Genomic DNA, 16,023 nt, shown 5'->3' with positions numbered 1-16,023 from the left:
TTATGTCTGTGAGTAACACAACATGTGGAATCTCAGGTAGACAAAAGCACTTACAAAAGTAGAAGCCTTCTACTATATTGTATTCACACTTTTAATATTACAGATTCAATATATACAGAGCGTTACATGGGTCTTCCTGTAGCAAGTGATAATCTGAAAAATTATGAGGTAAGATAGTACTTAATTCCTTTTTTCCATAGTTTAAATATACTTTTTCCCTGGAGCACATGATATAAGCAATTATTAATACATTCCAATTTTTTACAGAATAACTTCTTCAGTTACTTGTTAACAATTCAAGTTGTGTTACATTGTGCTTCTAGAAGTCCTAATGTTACTACTTTCTGGATTTAGAATTAAATTGTTACCTCCAACCCCAGGAAAATAGTGTATGTTAAATAAATGAGTTTGATTTGGATATTTCACAAATAGTAATCACAAGCTGTTAATTATGGTTTTATTTCAGATACCAAGGAACTGATTCAATTAAAAATGTGATATGCTATTGGGCAAACTATGCTGTGTCTTAAACAAACAAACTCAACCAAAATGAAGTCACTGTGGTTCCTCTAAGGTTTTGAAATGTGTATTTTCTAGATTATTTGGGTACATGTTGTTAAATTTAGAGAGATTCATCTTTGTATCATGCCACAAAAAATGTCATGGGTCTGGAGGAAATTAAAAATCCTGGGCCTCCTTTACCAATTCAGTCAGATTAACTCAAATACTGTGCATTTCTTTATAAAACGACAAACAAAATGCAATGCATAAAAAATTAAGAGAAACACTATTGCAGACCTCTAGCTTTCAAAAATCATGACTCGGGTACCCAAAAGGCATGAGATTATCTTAAATATATATATATCCTTAATATGCCTTCTGGTTTTGGAGCCTGTAGATTGCACTTCAAATTTTCACATTTTCCTTCATACTCATGAGGGTTAGAAACAGTTCCATGTTTTTTTTGTTTGTTTTTGGTTTTGATTTTTTTCCAAGACTTGCAATAAATTTGCAAGAGAGCAACGCTGCTCCTGTTCAAAATCTGAGGATTCAATCCAACCAGAAGTGGGGAAACTAAATTAAGGGGACTTGGACCCTACTCTGTCAACAAAGTTGTTATACTTCTGGTGTAACCAGATAACTGGGGATTCCCATTGCACAATGGAATACTCATTGAGCCAGCCTAGAAGCTGTAGGCCACCTCCCCCAGCCCCTGATGTAGTGGATTTCTTGAAGGAAAAGAAGCAGGACCATGTTGACCTGTAGACCAGCTGTCTCCAGCTGCCTAAATAACTCCTTGGGGCTGTAAGCAGCTGTGGGTAAGGCAGAGAAGTTCTGAGACATCACTAAATTACAATAGGGACAGGACCAGCCATTAACAAGAATTAGGGGAGCATAAAACAGCCATTATAAATGCTTCCAGGGACTTCCACTGATGTAGGGGGATTCTCTGGTATGGGTAGAGTCAGCATGGCTTGTGGGAATGGAGGCATGACTGGAGTGTTCCTATGCCCTGGCTGCCAAAATGGCTTATATGAGCATTTGGCAGCCAGGCACAAATTAGGGCTGCCTGTAGGCACCAGGGACCAAACCAATGCCTAACAAGCCCCAGATTAGGAGAGATGCACCTATTCATCCCTCATAACCTCAGCTGAAGTTCAGCCATTAATTTGGTTCCAAGAGTCTGTTTGCTGGGAGGACTGAGAAAGGCGTGTTGAAGAATCCATTGTGAGAGGGGGAAATACGGGGGGAGTGTGTGTGTCTGGAGGAGACAGGGAATGGATGGTTGATCATTTTGGTGAGTTCAGAACACAGTCTTAAACCACCCCGGGTTACAAGGAAAGAATGGTAAATTGTGCTCATTGGGAGATGCAGTGAATGGTCTATGAAATATTTAGATAGACTGAAATATCTGCTTTGAGGACGCATCACATTTACATAGGTAATACAAGCTATCCTGTGGCAATGACCTGGCTTGAAAGCTGCTGAAAGTGGTGATGAGTGCTGGACGAGTCCTTGACCAATATCTGACTTTTCATGGTTTCATTATTATAGGGGACAGATCAGGAGCCATCATGGCCTCCTTACCTGACCAGATCTGCTTTTTCCCAGCTGTTAGCTCTATCAACCTTCCTTTTGGCCTGCTTCCTGCCCCCCCCCCCCCCCCCAAGTATGCTCCTTTTAAGGCAGTGAGAACAGTAGCAGATCAGCTAGGTAGTAATGTAAATATAAGTCACATTCTTGCTACAGAATGGAACATTAACACACTGGGTGCACAAAGTCAGTCTCCAGCTTTACGGCACAGATGGCACCAGAGGACTGTTTGATCCTTTCATGCCAGGAGTCGAATTTTCTTGCCACAGCATCCATTGCTGGCAATGGCCACGTTGAAACTGCCAGTACCAAGAGCTAAAGGTTTTAAATGTGTTACTCAGAGGACTAATTGGGGAGGATGCTGGCTAGATGGAGAAGGGGGTGATGATATAGATCATGTTCTCACACTATACACCTTCCTCTAGAGGTAGAAAAGTCTGACTCCAGGCCTTGCTCGTTGTGTGCTGCAAGAGTCAAAAGAAGCTCTATTCCTTTGCCTGTTCAATACTCCCAGTGATTCATTTTGGGGGATTTGTTTGCTCCCAAGAACCTTGTTTCTTGGAACCTTACTGACCCCACTTGGAAATTAGCCCCTTTCTTCAAGGCTCTGTATCAATGACCTTCCTTCTCATCAAGGAGAGCTGGTGCAGCCTATCTTCTATCAAAACTGCCCTCACCTCAGCCAAAAAGATATCAGCAAAGCAATGTTTCCTTTCCCCACTAAATACTGAAGGCGCTGCCACTTTAGTGCTGACAGCAACTGCTCATGTGTGGGACAATGACTAGACCCAGAAACCGAGCCCTGGTCTTCTGTGTGACACTGTGATGTGCTAATCAGAGTGCTAGGCCCAGCCCTCACATTGTTGCCCTTCACACATGTTGTCACAACATTAATTCCAAATGTATGGATGGAACTGAATTTTTTGAGGTTCACGTTTCCTTTTGATGTTGGGAAGAACATTTGAGGGATGATTTAAACTCACATCCTGCTAGCAAGTTAATTAGGTGAGATGGCTATTTTTAGGCTATCCTTGAAGTATGAAAATAAGAGAGTTGGCAAAGGAAGGGGCAAACATTGCTAGAACAGGTAGTAGTGTGTGGCAACAGTAGCAGGGCTGAAGTACACCTCAAAGAAAGAAAGGAGACCAGTTTTGTTCCATTCCCCTCAGTGAAGGTTGTAGAATGGAATTGCACCCATGTACATGAGAATAAAATCTGGCCCAATTTGTCCTTTAGGCTAACTAGAGAGTCTTGTGTAATGGAGGAGGTTTGTAAAGGTGGCAGATCCCTGGAATTAATAGAAGTTATAACACACTTGAGGTAGGGGCCAACACAAAGAGTGCAACCTCTAGGTTGATGTGTCACCAGCCTATGGAGAGTCCTGGGGCTTAGTTGGAGAGATCATGACAGGGGCCTAGAGCTTACAAAAGGGACTGTTCAACTTGTGAAGGAGATTATTTTGCAGTTCACTCTGAATTTGATATGCTTTTGGCAAGTGTTTGAAACAGTCATAGATTTGGCAATCTTTCGCTAGCAGATTTGAAATGTTCAGTCCTTAAGAACTGCTGCATCATTAGGTTATGCAAAACAGGGTACAATTTTGTAAATATGCCATCTTGTACTGATTTGACATTTGTTCTATTAGCTGAGACTATGCCAAAGGGAGAGAGACCTTCAGATTTCAGCCAAACCTTAACTTGTTGTTTGAGCGCTGATAAAATGGTGACTGCTGTGTGATCTTTAGCGAAGCCAGTTATGCTCAGTGTGGCCCAGAGCTGAACACTTGCACTGACATGGGCTTTGAGAGCTGTGGTTTGCACAATGTAAGTCATGAAAGCAAGCAATCATGCTGATGTATTGGATTTATTTACTCTTAAATGTGGGGCCTGGTTAAAGCATCAGTTCTCTCTCTCTGAGGTGTAACTGTGGCCATCTAGCCTGAGACTGCTCCTGACTTTGAAACCTCCAGTGTTAGGGTAGGTCTACACTTACCCGGTAGTTCGGCGGCAAGCAAATCGAACTTCTGGGTTTGACTTATCGCGTCTTGTCTGGACGAGATAAGTCGAACCTGGAAGTGCTCGCCGTTGACTGCGGTACTCCAGCTCGGCGAGAGGAGTACGCGAAGTCGACGGGGGAGCCTGCCTGCCGTGTCAGTTATTCACGTAGCTGAAGTTGCGTACTTTATTTCGAATTGGGGGGTTAGTGTAGACCTGCCCTTAGAAGTAAGCAGGTCATATTCTGCTCCCTGGGTTTGGTTGGGTGCATGTAAAAGCAGAATATGACCACGAACAACCATAAATACCCAGGTTTAAGTGATAATCTGTGGGGGAAACAGTTGCCTTTGTGTATTTTGTGTTCTCTGAATTCTTGGGAAGTATTTACAGATGAACTTGTCTAATGTTAACACTCAAAGGAGAGAGGCAAAGAAAAGTGGCATTTGAAAGCTGGTCTCAAACTGACGAAGCTGGTCAAGAATAAGGCCTGAAAGTCACAGAGTAGAGATAGAAGGAAATGACTGACCAAGTCATGCATCTCCTCTCCGTCACCACAGTGTTCTCTCTTCTCACCCCTTCATAAATAATAAAGGTTGATTTGCTGGCATGATTAAACAATCAGTTGTAGGTGCTGCTTCTCTGTGCCTGTGGACAATGTTCCACCCAGTGAATGCTGCTTAATTGGTTTTGCCACTGGACCATTACTTCCTATTTCTCATTCTCTCTGAATGCTGCTGTACTCATGTTTCTCCAGGCAGTTATCTTGCCATGGCTTTAGATTTTCCAACTTTGATATTTTCTAGGGTTTTTTTTCATCTCACCCCCACCATACCAACTCTTGTTTCAATCACCACTGTATTCAGCTTTTCGTATGTCACTGGTTTCCAGACAGTTAATCTGTCCTTACTGAACCAGCCTCTTCGGTTACTCTGATTTTGATAGTGAAAGTTGAAGTGGTGTGCGTTTTTTTTTTTTTTTCATTTAGCTTGCATCTTTTGTATGTTTGCAATTTACAACTAATTCTCATTGAACTGTAATACATTGTCTGCTTTTTGCCATTAGAATAAAGTATGACTAAGTAATATTTACAACCACTTTAAGGGCACTTTATTAATATATGGAGATATCTTATCTCCTAGAACTGGAAGGGACCTTGAAAGGTCATCGAGTCCAGCCCTCTGCCTTCACTGGCAGGACCAAGTACTGATTTTGCCCCAGATCCCTAAGTGGCCCCCTCAAGGATTGAACTCACAACTGTGGGTTTAGCAGGCCAATGCTCAAACCACTGAGTTATCCCTCCCCCCCTGTAAACAGGCATAAGTGTAAATGAGGAGCACTACGTATTATTGTTACTTGGTAGCATGCTGCAGTTGATTTTTATATCTAAACCCCTGAGGATTCTATATCTAGACCTAATTTTCATAGATAATAAACCAAATGTACTGTTACTAAAAGAGACAAACACAGTTTCCCATTTACACTTGTGCTCCTTGTATGAGATCTTTTATATATGTAATACAAAAAAGTTTACATAAAGGTTCAAGCAAGACTAGCAAAAGAGCAGTGTAACATTGTTAATGGATGAAAATTTGCATTTTACAGATTTTTTAAAAAAATTATCCCAGTGTATATGTTGTATTTCTCACCAGGCCTACTTTATTGTGGTCTGAATGTGCATATCAGAACATTGTCCTATACCCTTTCTTGTTCAAATAAATGATCTCTTCAGCCTGCATTTCCTCTTTTTCTTTCAGCAATTCTCAGGTTATAATTGCAAGTCCCAGCAGTTATCATATTGCTGGTTTACATAATGTTGTCAGTGTTTTAAATTTGTCATGATTAATCTTAGTCACTGCTTTTCTCATGTCAATATTTTTCTACGTCCCGAAGTGTGACCTAGCTTCAGGTTATGCCTTTGGTTCAGTGTTATTTTCTTCTTGTATTTCATATTTTCTCATTTTTTTAAACATCTATTACTCCCTCAGTAAGTTTACATATCTAATCTTTTGCTTAGTAATAAAAGGCTCTGGTTATACTGATATATCATACATATATTGTAGTGTATGTTTTGTTGAGGAAAGTGCTTGTACAGTCTCTCAGAAATAGCCAGTATATGCTACAGTAGGATGTAATGTTGTCATGGTAATACATTTTTAAATTATTTGTTTGCTGAATCGCACTGGAAACCCATGGCAAGTACAGGGCTGCAGGCCAATAACAGCATGTCAGCAATGCATTGCATGGGGGCCTCTCTGATAACTCTGTCCCTCTGGAGTTGTAACGCAAGTTACTTTGCAGACACACTGCACACACACATCCCAAACAGAGAAGCACATTGTGAATGTTCCCATATAAAGTACCAACACTCTTGTGCACATTTGAAAGTTATTTTATTTATTTTTATTCAGAGGACCCCTGATTATGTTAACTGAAATGAAAGTCATTTGGTGGCAAACCAATTCTTGAACAATAGCACCTTTTTTTTTTTTTTTAATTTTCAGAGTTCAACAGTCATGGCCAAAGCTGAAAATTTCAAAGACGTTGAGTATCTCCTTATTCACGGAACAGCAGATGGTGAGTTGCAACTAATTAGACATTTTAGTGTTACAGACAGGTTTGCAGTTTTACTACTGACAAAACAAAATCATTCAGGGGCAAGGCTGTTACATTTACGTCAATAAAATAATCTAGCTTTCCACAACTAATTTGTCTCCTAGTAAGGAATGCAGGAGAGGCTTGTATCTTAATCCTGTTTGGGTGTTCTGTTCATTGTTTTGTTTTTCCCCAGGGTGGCGCCGAAGCCATTTCTGTTTTACCTTTTTCTTCTCTTTCTTATTCCCAGATAACGTTCACTTTCAGCAAGCAGCACAGATTTCCAAAGCTCTTGTTGATGCCCAGGTGGATTTCCAAGCAATGGTATGACTCAATGCTAATAACGAATGTTGTCAGGGCTACAGTCTCCCTTCATATCTACCTGGCAGATCTGAGACGAGAATGTAGCTCTTACTTTTATCATCTCAAAAAATATGCACATATTATGGGGAGGCATACATAGCAACTGCCTTATTGAAGTTGTGTTGAGATTTGTACTTCAACCAGGATGAAAATCTCTGTTTCAGCTTTAGTGTCTGAATTTAGGCACCAGATTTGGCAAAATAACTCCAGAGGACAAAGTAATTTCCTGTATAATTTTTTAGTAAATTATTTGGTAACTTTCACACAGGGAACAGGGGAAAATTTGCCTTTTTGAAATGTCATCCTATTATCTTCACATTTCATAGGGTTCCTTTAGCTACATAAGCACAGTCCATCAAACTCCACATTCACACACTGATAACATCTTGTGTATGGACCACACCTGAAATGTGCAGAATTAAATACCCAAATCCTTTCCCTTGCCCGAGATAATCTTGGTGTATTTCAGCTAGGTTAACTGACAAAGCTGTTCACAGCCATCAGCTACTTGGCTTTTCTGATGCTACCTGTGGCAGCTGCCTCTAATGGAACTGTAAGCTATCAGCCCGAAAACTTGTGCTGCACCTTATCCTTTCCCCCTCTGACCTCACCCCTGGCAGGGGACCAGAAGGAGGGAAAACTGAAGCCTAAACTGTCACAGACCTGCAGCTGTGCTACAGAACCAGTTGCGCCTTCAGACAAACAAGAGTGGTGGCATAGCAGGGTGAACAGAGCTTTGATGGAAGAGTACAGCTCTGAAGGTTATCAGGAAAGGAAAAGGGATATTCTATGTGGCTGGGCTCTGTAGGGGATTATACAAAGGATAATGCATATCAGCACTGACATCAAGCCCTGTGATTAACTGTCAACAATGATACATATTTACTAAAAAGCCCACATAAATTCCCACATAAAACCCTGTTAGAGCAAAGTTAAGGCTGATAGACAGTATGTCCCACTGACACAAGCCATATGAAGCAAGGAAATAAGCAGGTAGGTCACTCAGCACCTCATCTACATTCCAATCATCAGTTCCCCTTCTCAGTGACCCACAACCACTGGGCACTCTGGAACTCTGATAATTTGATTGGTTACAGGTGTTCTGTTGAATATTTATATTGAGATTTCTATAGCATGTATGACGTTGTACATGGTTCTGTATGTAGCCAGATATAATATTGTTTGTTTCTTTTCCCTAGTGGTATACGGACAAAGACCATGGCATTGGAGGACAGGCACACAGCCATATTTACACCCATATGAGCCATTTCATAAAGCAATGTTTCTCATTGCCCTAGCACCAAAACGGCATTCCATTCCATACTGGGATTTCTTTATCAAGTTGTTAATAATGGCACTTTTCCAGTAGATTCTCTCATCTAAACTTGCACTGAGCCAATATAACTATTTTTGAGACCATCTGAAAACAGTTTTTTAAATCCTTAATGACCATGTACACATCATGTCAATTTTTATGACAAAGATGCGATAGTTGCTTGGCAACAGAGGTTATTTAAATTTGTTTTAAATCAGGTTTTATCAGCACAAGAATGTTTACATGTCATTTGCCAAATTTCCTTTTTTAAAGTGTGGTGTTTCAATCAATACCTTTTCATACATACTAATTTCACTCTAAAATGGAAATGTACATATATGGTCTACTTCTTGGTGATATTGATTGATAAATTACTCGTGTTCACAGAGTTGCTAGCTGAATAGAGGCAGAAGATTGGGGGTCTGGAATAGAAAGGAAGTGTGCCCTAGAACATTATAAATAGGTTTGGCACAATTTGATTTTTATCATTTATCTATTTAACCATTTTTATCAATTTAAATTTTCATTTGTGCAAAATTATGGATTTTAAGCATAATTTTTATATTAATTTGTAATTCACAGTTGCAGGAAGTTATTGGGGAGTGTCAGACAATTATTTAAAGACAGATGTTGAGATAAAGCTTTATAACCATTAAAATACAAATTGACATCACATCTCAAAATATACAAAGTAAATATCCTTAAATCAAACTAAATTCTCAACCAGCATTTTTTATACTTTATTTCAATGGAATAATATTTTTGTCAGTTTGTACGCATACAGTGAAATTGATGTTTACCAAGAAAAATCAAATCCTTCCAAGCCGAATTATAACCTGTTAAAGAAAGCTCAGATGATTAATAGAGATCTTTTTGAAATTTACTGAAGTCTGAATATTTTTAGTGACAATCAGGATGAAATTTTCAACATAAACGTCTGCAAAATTATGTCCCATGTTTTTATCAGCTACACTAAAAACAGCAATAAGAGAGACTTATGTTAGTATTCCATTTCTTGCAGAAAATTCTGTTTTTTCAGTACAATCTATTTCATGAGAGGACATGACAGGTCTGCCTTGTAGCACTCTCTAAAACAAAACTAAACTGTGATTATAGAAAAGCTTTCTGCCAAGCCCCTGAGTAATATCTATCAAAACTGTGGAGTTGAATTCCACAAGTGCCTAAAGGGCAACAGCATTGTGGCGCTTACTCGCTCCTTAATCAGACAGTTTGGTGTGGACTTTTATGAGAATTTGCTTGAGTACAACCTGAGCAAGGATCTTTGGCCCATTGTTACTTAGTGTAATCTTTGTGAGGGAGGAACTGTATTACCTCCAGTGTCATACAAGACTGGGCATGTTGCCAGTGCTTAAGATATAGATAATCAGTGAAAAATTAAAATGCAGCCTGAGTATCTAACGATCATTGGGAGCAAGCACTGGCTGACGTCTTTGTATAGAAATGTGCTACAGGGTTTGAGTTTTCCACAATCTACCTGTAAATTTCTCTCAGATTTATCATCAGGCTGCACTTAACAGGCTCCATAATGGGAAAATCAGGAATAATATGAGCCTTTTAGAATTAAAAATAAAGTGACTATATAGCCCTGTGGCTTTTAGTAGAATGCTCTGTACCTATGTATGGAAAGAGCAAACCATTTATCTTAAAAGAAGAACAGCAAAATTTGTAATGGAATGAAGGCAAAGTTGTGGTACCAAAGACTTTGTTCTGAACAATATCTGTAGTCTATCTCTATCTACTAGAAAACTTGACTAAGAACTCCAACAACAAATATGTTTTTGTAATGAAGGAAACTTAGGCCTTGTCTTCACTACTGGGGTAAGTTGACCAAAGGTACGCTACTCCTAGCTTAGGTCAACTTACCCTGCTGTCTTCACTGCGCTGCGTCAACGGGAGACTCTCTCTGGTCAACTTCCCTTACTCTTCTCGGAGAGCTGGAGTACCGGGGTTGCCTGGAGAGCGCTCTGCCATCAATTTAGCAGGTCTTCACTAGACCCACTAAATTAGACCCCTGCTGCATCAATTGCAACAGCATCAATCTCCCTGTAGTGAAGATCAGCCCTTAGTCCTGTGCAATATTTCCACCTTTTTTATAATTGTATTTAGTCCTTGGTAGTATCAGGTAACAAAACATGATATGACTATATTACATTTAGCACATTGGTTTCTAACATATACCTGTCCCATAGTTATTACATGTGTATGATGGGTTAGTAGTGTTAGGTGTGAATCTAGAAGTAGACAGATAAAATCCGGGGCGGGAGAGGGAACAAAGTCAAAGCAGCTTTAGCATTCCATCTCCATGAGGATACGGGCAGGATTCTAGTGGAAACAAGGCTGCAGTTTTCACAAACATGTACTTTGAAAATTGTAAGAACAGCTCAGCCTTGCCTCATTTACTCAAACAAAACCCAACACCTGCTGTGAACAAGATGACCACCCGCATTACAGTGGTGATTTTAGGTGCAATTTATTAATATTTCTAACATACTTTACCACCTTCTACCTAAAATGTTCTCAAAGTATTATATTTCCTCTAAGCAGTAATAACAGCCAGCTCACTGATTCCAGAATATGAGAAATGAACAAAAGATTCTATTCACTCAAGGGAGAAGAAACATGACCCAGAATAGGATCACAACAAGCTATAAAAGTGATAAGTAAATCAAGGAACTTTTCCTCCCTTATGGATGCCATGGGTGCACATAATAGCTACATTTTTAGAGGTGACAAGAAATGTGAAAAAATGTCAATCATGATAAAATAATCTCTCGTGCACCAGAGTCCAACAGTTAGGCATAAGTGGTATGTCCCACCTAAGCCTGAGGTGCTGGAGAACCCTCCTTGATGCCAAGTAGCAGTGAAGTTGTCACCACATAATTCAGGCAGCATGAAACACCATGTGGTACAAACAGTAAATGGCCCATTGCATTTCACTTCTCCCTGCTGCAATGGGGTAGGAGTCCAACACGTCACAGACTCACTGCAGCTATAGGTGTGACACTACTGCCTAAACCAGCTCTGGTGATGTTATATAAGGGATTAATTTAATCCAGTGAATATAGGAAAACACAAAGATCTGCAATCTCTGTACAATGGGCCAGTGCCACCTGAGACCGGAGCACTACAGAAGCAGTGTTGATTATACCTATGGCCAGTGACCATAATACAAATACGTGGGGGGAGGGTACATAACCGCAATCTGTACAGAGTGAGTTCTACATCCTCAAGTGCCAGTTTATTATTACAAACTTCATGAAAGGCTGAGAGAGCAGCCTCCCTGGGCCTGCAACTCCCCCTCCTGTGCATGTAGGCAGGGCAGGGGTGGGGAAAAGGCTGAGCCTGGACTCAGTACCCTCTTGGACCCGCCAGCACAGGTGAGTCAGTGCACTAGGGGGAAGTAACTTGTGTAAGGTATATGGCTGGTGTACATGAGCTCCGTCGGAGCAAGGAGAGGAACCAGAAGCCATTTTGGGACTAAATCATAATCTGGTTCCTGGTCTGCGCCTGGGGCAATACAACAATGTGCCACCCCTGTTCAGTGCTTGTGGCAAAGCCACAATTTAACATTTAGTTAAACTCATCCAATCTCAGAACAGAAACCATGTGACTTGTGATCAATCACAATTAGCTAATACAGATTGTATATTGAATACGTTCATAGAGCACTGCCTAGACACAGAGATCCACCTGCACAGAGCACCTTGCAGGATTGGGACATACATCTGTCAATTAAATTACTTACTCCAAATGGTTCACCGAGCTGTGAGTACCATACATATAACTTCCTTACTGTACAAGTGAAACATTTCAAAATGTCTACCCAATGTAGCATTTCAGATGTTTAAAACAAGAAACACACGTCATGCTGCATAAATGCCCTGCAGACTAGATCATTGTGTCTTGCAATATAAAAATGAAAATCAGTTAGGATAAATATTTATTTCCACATAACATTTCTTAGTCGTGAAAAACACAATATTCTATTCACATGTACACATTACTTAAACTTTTGTAATAAATTACATCAAAGAAATTCAGTAATTTTGACCAGGAATATGAAATTAGAAGTAAATACATAACACTACATTTGCATTATATTTGATGTGATTTCAAAATGTTAAGATTAACATTGGAATAGCATTAAAATTCACAAGAATAGAGTGACTGTAAAAAAAATACTCAAATACTGAACGGAAATACAGAATGCCACTGAGTACACTGATTTCTTAGTATTCTAAGAGTTGGTTATGTGACACTTCCTATTCACTTTGATCATCGGTAACAGAAAGTCAGCAACATATCAAAACACCAGCAAGCTGCTTCCAGGGATGAACCAGTATTGTACTTCTATACTAAGCTTAAAACAATTGGAATATTCCAGTGTACCATCCGGTACATAAAAACAAAGCATTTTAACCTTCATGTGTCTGTATTTTCCCTAAATTAATAAATACAAACCATTTTTATTAAATGTAAATCCTTCTTTGCATCCATTAAATATAATTGCCTTAAAAATGATCGTAACGGGCTTTGATAATATTAAGTAGTGTTTAGAATAGTGATCCTACTTATTTGCAACAGAATGCACTGGCTAGATTAGTCAAAAAAGCGTTAGAAGCAATGCTTTTTATGTGTTGGACAGTGGGTGTGAAAAGTCACTCCTTTGAGCTCTGTGGAGTGATTATTAGCGTATTGGAAGAGCTAGGAAGCCTTAAAGCCCTATAAATTTATCATTGTAATGATTACAAGACTGAAGCCACTAACACAATGATAAGAGTTAGCCTTCTTTAGTTTTTTAATTTGTTAAAAAAATAACAAATCGTGACATTTCCACATAACGCTCTAAAACTTTTGTTATTGTTCCAATGCTTTAATGCCTGATCTTACAGTCCTTATTTTTGCAAAATTTAGTTTGGTTAAAGATTGAAGGATCATGCCATAGTAAAATCAGTTTGTATGTACTAGAACAACTTATTTGTAATGGTTTTAAGTAGGGCTGTCAAACAATTTTAAAAAAATCACAATTAATCACAAGATTTAAAAAAGTCACGATTAATTGCAGATTTAATCGCACTGTTAAACAATAATAGAATGCTAATTTAAATTTTTTATAAATATTTTTTGGATTTTTTCTACATTTTCAAATATATTGATTTCAGTTACAACACAGAATACAAAGTGCACGGTGCTTACTTTATATTATTACAAAGATTTGCCCTGTAAAAAAGAAAGAAAAGAAATAGTTTTCAATTCAACTCATACAAGTACTGAAGTGCAATCTCTTTATCATGAAAGTGCAACTTACAAATGTGAAATTTTTGGGGGCCTGGAAATCGAAGCATGAAGCATTATGAATGGATAGTATATCTGGCATGTAAATACCTTGCAACAGCAGCTACAACAGTGCCATGTGAACACCTGTTCTCACTTGCAGGTGACATTGTAAATAAGAAGCGGGCAGCATTATCTCACGTAAATGTAAACTTGTGTGTTGTACAAATGTAAATTTGTTTGTCTTAGTGATTGGCTGAACAAGAGTAGGACTGAGTGGACTTGTATGAGGTGAATTGAAAAATACTATTTCTTTTCTTTATCTTTTTTACCGTGCAAATATTGGTAATAAGAAATAATATAAAGTGAGCACTGTACACTTTGTATTCTGGGTTGTAACTGAAATCAATATATTTGAAATGGTAGAAAAACATCCAAATATATTTATAATACATTTAAATTGGTGTTATATTATTGTTTAATAGTGAGATTAAAACTACAATTAATCGTGCCTATTTTTTTTAAACTAGTTAAATTGTTTTGTGTTAATTGCATACATTAACTGTGATTGAAAGTCCTAGTTTTAAGCCATGTCTTAATTTGCAATTTTGAGTTTTGTTTTTAATCAACGTGCATTTAATGGAATAATGAAACGAGCGTGTAACAAAAACAACGGTCGACCACCTCTAAGTCTCTTGTGCATGATTCATATCTGGATGACAGCAGGGCATGATTGTAAGCAAAGGGGTAACAATATAGGTGTGCAACATAATGTATGATTTTATTGGTGGCGTTTAAAGATTTTAGGCAATTAAACAGAAAACAGATCATCACTAGGAGGGCAACATAACTGCATATGTCTGGTAAAGATTTATATCTACAAAATTCCCACTAGTATTATAAAATACTGGGTTCATTAACATCATAATGCAGCTGTTAATGACCTACCACTGCAACATTCAGTACAGTACAAGACACTGTAATCACAGCTTGCATTTTTAGCAAATACCATATGAATATTTCACATCAATGGATATCTCTTTTTTAACAAGGTAAGAGAATGTTTTATATATTAGATATGTGATTTTATGTTCCAGTTACATACAAATTTGAATATTAAATATTTTGTATTAATTCAAGGAAAACTGCATAAATATTAGGTCTGATACCAGTGCTCTTAGTGCAAGAGTAACCCTCGAGTTCAGTGGGAAAGTTCACATGGGTAAGGATTATTCTAGCGATATAGGGTTTGCAGGATCAGGTCAGTCATTAATTATTTAATTTGGGTCTCTTGAAATAATTGGCTAGAGCTAAAAAAGAAATGGGACTATGTTTCAAGTTTGTCTTGAATGAAATTATTAGGGATTCTCACACAGGTGAAGTAGAAAAATACAGTACAAAGCTACTAAGTTAAATTTGAAAGAAACTATGCTTACTAAATTGTTGAGATGAATTCAGTATTAACAAATGACTAACACATAGCAAGGAAAGTGAAGATTCTTGCATTGGGTACAGTAGATTTTTGCACAGATATCTGATGGTGTAGACATTTAGAAGAAAATGAAATAAATATTGCACTACTTACATTACCTGTGCTAGTTTGGGATGAAAGACAAAGTTTACAATATATGATAAAATCAGTTATATTAATGATTGTGGCACTCCTTTCATTTGTTTGTAAAAATAAATTGAAGAACAAGTCATAGACAAGTCTCCCGGTCAACACCTTTCCCTGAGTCAGCTTTCTTCTCTCTTCTGCTTTCAGCACTGGGGGGGAGGAGCGGAAATAAAAAAAGAATATATGTTACAGCAGGGCTTATCCTAGTTGCTAAAGCATTTCATCTGGGGAAAAACACACAGGATTGCATTAACTTTTCATGCTGCACGGCACAAACTGGGAAGCAAGAGTGAAAAATTGCACTGTTCCATGGTACAGACGACACTGGCCAATATTTTAGTAAAGAGATAAGTGAACAATAAACTGAAAGTTTACACATGTGCAAATCTGCGAGCATGCAAGAAAAAATAGTTGCTGCCTTTTTTTTTTTTTGCAAATACTGTACAATACTGTTAATGATTTTTTACAACAATGATAATGGTACAGTTTTGAGACAATACCAGCATTTTTTTGAAATGGCACAAACAAGAGGTCCCAGTATTTCTTTGCTATAAATATGTGTATTCTCATCACTCATGTATGAGAAATATTTTGGACCAATTTATTTGAAGAGACAGTGAGCAGTGCTTCAGGGTCTTCCTTTCTTCAGAAAAAAAATCAAACTATTTTAATTTTAAATCTTTGATTCAGTACACATTTATGCTGTGTGATACCAGGCAAAATTTTTTTTAAAAGGGGTATCCCAGCCATGC

The 16,023-nt window shown here is 38.3% G+C and overlaps 2 protein-coding genes across 8 annotated transcripts in view; one reads left to right on the top strand and one right to left on the bottom strand.

The window, feature by feature from the left end:
- Positions 1-12,859, top strand: part of DPP4 (dipeptidyl peptidase 4) — an 81,165-nt gene extending 68,306 nt beyond the window's left edge. Inside the window, exons 23-26 of one of the 2 annotated variants that reach the window (XM_008178461.4) lie at positions 104-168; positions 6,590-6,662; positions 6,931-7,004; positions 8,243-12,859. In XM_008178461.4, coding sequence (XP_008176683.1) covers positions 104-168; positions 6,590-6,662; positions 6,931-7,004; positions 8,243-8,341 — 311 coding nt within the window. In that variant the 3' untranslated portion in view covers positions 8,342-12,859. The remainder of the gene's footprint in view (positions 1-103; positions 169-6,589; positions 6,663-6,930; positions 7,005-8,242) is intronic. The other variant, XR_010591572.1, reaches the window with a different exon arrangement.
- SLC4A10 (solute carrier family 4 member 10) overlaps positions 12,307-16,023 on the bottom strand; it is a 270,102-nt gene continuing 266,385 nt past the window's right edge. For all 6 annotated transcript variants that reach the window (XM_065561769.1, XM_008178464.4, XM_065561767.1 and 3 more), the window contains one exon: positions 12,307-15,420. The gene's annotated coding sequence lies outside the window, so the exon portion shown is untranslated. The remainder of the gene's footprint in view (positions 15,421-16,023) is intronic.

Source organism: Chrysemys picta, chromosome 11 (assembly GCF_011386835.1).
Source record: "Chrysemys picta bellii isolate R12L10 chromosome 11, ASM1138683v2, whole genome shotgun sequence".
Classification (NCBI taxonomy): Eukaryota; Metazoa; Chordata; order Testudines; family Emydidae; genus Chrysemys; species Chrysemys picta.
This window is presented reverse-complemented; position numbering and strand designations above follow the sequence as displayed.